General features: G+C 36.8%; 1 protein-coding gene across 1 annotated transcript; it reads right to left on the bottom strand.

The window, feature by feature from the left end:
• Positions 1-527: 527 nt before the first annotated feature.
• On the bottom strand, positions 528-3,010 carry LOC148791179 (uncharacterized). The gene is made up of 4 exons (XM_088887501.1): positions 2,611-3,010; positions 1,729-2,106; positions 1,003-1,346; positions 528-911 (listed from the first exon to the last, which is right to left on the bottom strand). The coding sequence occupies exons 1-4, from the start codon at positions 3,008-3,010 to the stop codon at positions 528-530; spliced, it is 1,506 nt and encodes a 501-aa protein (XP_088743627.1).

Below are 3,010 nucleotides of genomic sequence, written 5' to 3'. Positions count from 1 at the left end.
ATAACCTATATCATACATTTACAACCAAGCACCACCATATAAAGAGAATTGGTACAATCACAAATTGTAGTGGATTAAATCCAATGCATCTAAACCTGCAATTATATCATCCATCAATCAATCAAGTTGCAAGATGTTTGGTTTCACCAAACATTTGCAAATTAACCTATGACCCATATCATACATTTACAACCTATGAATAATAAGTCGCAAAAAAAAAATTATATAGCATCTCAATCATTGTGTATATGTTCATACAGTATCTCAAAGCAAATATCCAATGCACCCCAATAAAAGTTAGTAACAAAATAATGCAATGGATATCTAATTAGTTCAAGTGTCTATCAATGTTTAAAGAGAAGTAAACATCCAATCTAGTATTCAGATGCAAGCTTCATATCCAGCCATGCTTTCCTCAATTGAGGCCTAAGGGCATAAAATGTTATTGCCCTATTCTCAGACTGAGATAAGAAGTCTATTGCCTTAATGAGGAATTCCAGGTTGTCATCCCCAAGGCTATATACGTCCTAAAAAATTTGGTCATTCTTCAAGAGAGAGATGCTCTTCTCAACTGCATTTGCTAGCGACGAAATGTTACAGGCAATTGTCTGCACTTCATCAGAAACAATGCTAGCATATGACTTTCTTTTCCCCAACGAACTTTTCCCTTCAGCAGAGCTACCATCTTCTGGTGGCCTAGCCTGTAGGTTAGAGTCATTGGTATTGTCCCCCTCATCTAACTCCTCATACACTGGTTCCTGCATTGTCTGTGTGTTATTTGGAGTCATTGAGGTTGCCTCCCTAGCAGTAAAATCTCCAGCCCCAGTTACTTGATCATTACCACAAACTATTGCAAGTTGGTCGTAGTTGTGGATTGACTTCCTTTTAAACTGTTTTGCCTCAGGGTGTGCCTCGCCATTTGTTATGAATAATTCTATCATCATCACATTACAATAAAAAAATGCCAAGATTTATACACAAATAATACTAAATCAATCTTACCAGGATGTATTTAGCCCATACTTTAGGTTCTGCATCTATTGTCTTTGTAAGGTCATTCCATGAGAAACCACTTGAGTTTAGGATGTTTGATATAGTAGTGAAGTTTTTCTTTATTGTTTTCAATCGGTTTCGAATGTTGTTATAGGTGCAGTCCACCCCAAATGTCAAGCTTATAGCCCTAGCATCGACATTATATGTCGGAGCCTTAAAACTTTTGTCAACCTTGTTTCCAAGGTTTGCTTGCTCAATGGGGGTCTCTATTAATAGGTTGTCCATGTCTGTTGTCCATGACATGTTAGGCTTGACCGACCTAATGTCATTTTGAGTAGGTGCAGAATCCATTGCTGGTTCAAATAAAGAAATCATAGTGTAATTAGTCATTTCATACATATAATACAACATGACACAATTTCACACAATTACATGCATGGTAACAAATACAATACACGTAACAAATTCAATAACATAAGCTACTAAATCCACCAACACATATATTGAATATTAAAATGTTTAAAATCCGTATAAGAGTAGAGTACAATTAAAAATATAATTTCAGAGCAAGGTCCCATATAATAAAAACAAACAACTAAAATTAATTTCGATGCCTAGACCGAGATACTTGGTAGTCTGCTCACATTTGTTTAGCTATCTCCTCCTTGAGTCGGTTCCCTTCTCTAGACTGTTCATTTATACTAATGTGTTGGGAAGGTTGAGTTGTTTGGGTACCCATCCCATCACCCGACTCATATCCATCATTTGCATCAAAGTCTGCATCTCCTCCATCCTGTTCATATTTAGACATGATCCGATCATATGGATTCACTTCCATGACATGGTTATGTAATATGCAACAAGTAGATACTATCTCTACTTGAGTTTTGAATGGGTAATGTTGTTCAGAAACCAAAATCGGGAAACGTTTCTTAAGGACACTGAAGATTCGTTCAATTGCATTCCTAAGTGATGCATGACGGAGGTTGAACAATTCTTTTGGATTCTCAGGTTGATGTATTCCCCATTCCTTTAGATGGTATCTTGTGCTACGATACGGCGTTAAAAATTCAATATTTAAAGCAAACCCAGCATTCGCAAGATAATATTTACCTAATTCAATATATAAAGAACAAGATTAGAAACAAACCCCCACATCTACTTGTGCAACATCCATATGACCTACATGACTTTGTATTAATACATGCAGGAACATATAGTTTATGTTCTCTCACTAGTGCATTAATTAACATGCGGGAATCTGGTGCAACACCTTCCCATCCAGGTAATACATATGTGAAACACAGGTCGAATGAACATTCAACAAGAATATTTTGTGTCGGGTAACATTTACAGCCACAAAATCAAACTACATCTGCAGTAGGAACCTTTATAGGTATATGCGGGCCATCAATTGCTCCAACACAATCCTGCGAAGCATTTCATTTTGATAGTGTATTTTAATTTTTAATGCCTAAATAATAGTGTAGATAGTTCATATGTATGTAAACTTTTATGTGTTTGTTACCTTAAAGTATGGCCAAAAGTCAGCTCGGTTTCTAATCTCAGGAGGTACTAGTGCACCATTTGGTTGGATTAAATACCTATCTTCTATACTTAAAACTGCATCTACTACCAAGTTGAAGTGACGACTCACAATCTCTCCAGACCTACTGAAATGGAACCCCATCGTTCTATTCCTAACATTGTGTGCTAATATGTGTAGGAATCTAGCAACTTGTTCCTCCATGGTACTTCGTAATGTGTCATTCAATCGATCGGTTTCTTGGAAAATTTTGCAAAGCCTATAGAATGATTCCTTCCCCATTCTCAACTGATTATAACAATCAACTGGTCTTCCCCTACATAATCGATCCAATACATATTGTCTTTCTAAGTCCCGATTGACAGATGGCTCCCCACCCACGTAGTCCATCCATTCTTGTAGAATGGTCAATGTCAATGTAGTTGCAATGGTTGCAGCACCGACCACTGCAATAAGAAGTTCTTTGTCCAT

This window comes from Nelumbo nucifera, chromosome 5, assembly GCF_055504915.1.
Source record: "Nelumbo nucifera cultivar China Antique chromosome 5, China Antique-T2T, whole genome shotgun sequence".
Taxonomy (NCBI): domain Eukaryota; kingdom Viridiplantae; phylum Streptophyta; class Magnoliopsida; order Proteales; family Nelumbonaceae; genus Nelumbo; species Nelumbo nucifera.
Note: the sequence above shows the minus strand (reverse complement) of the source record. Positions and strands in the feature narration are given on the sequence as shown.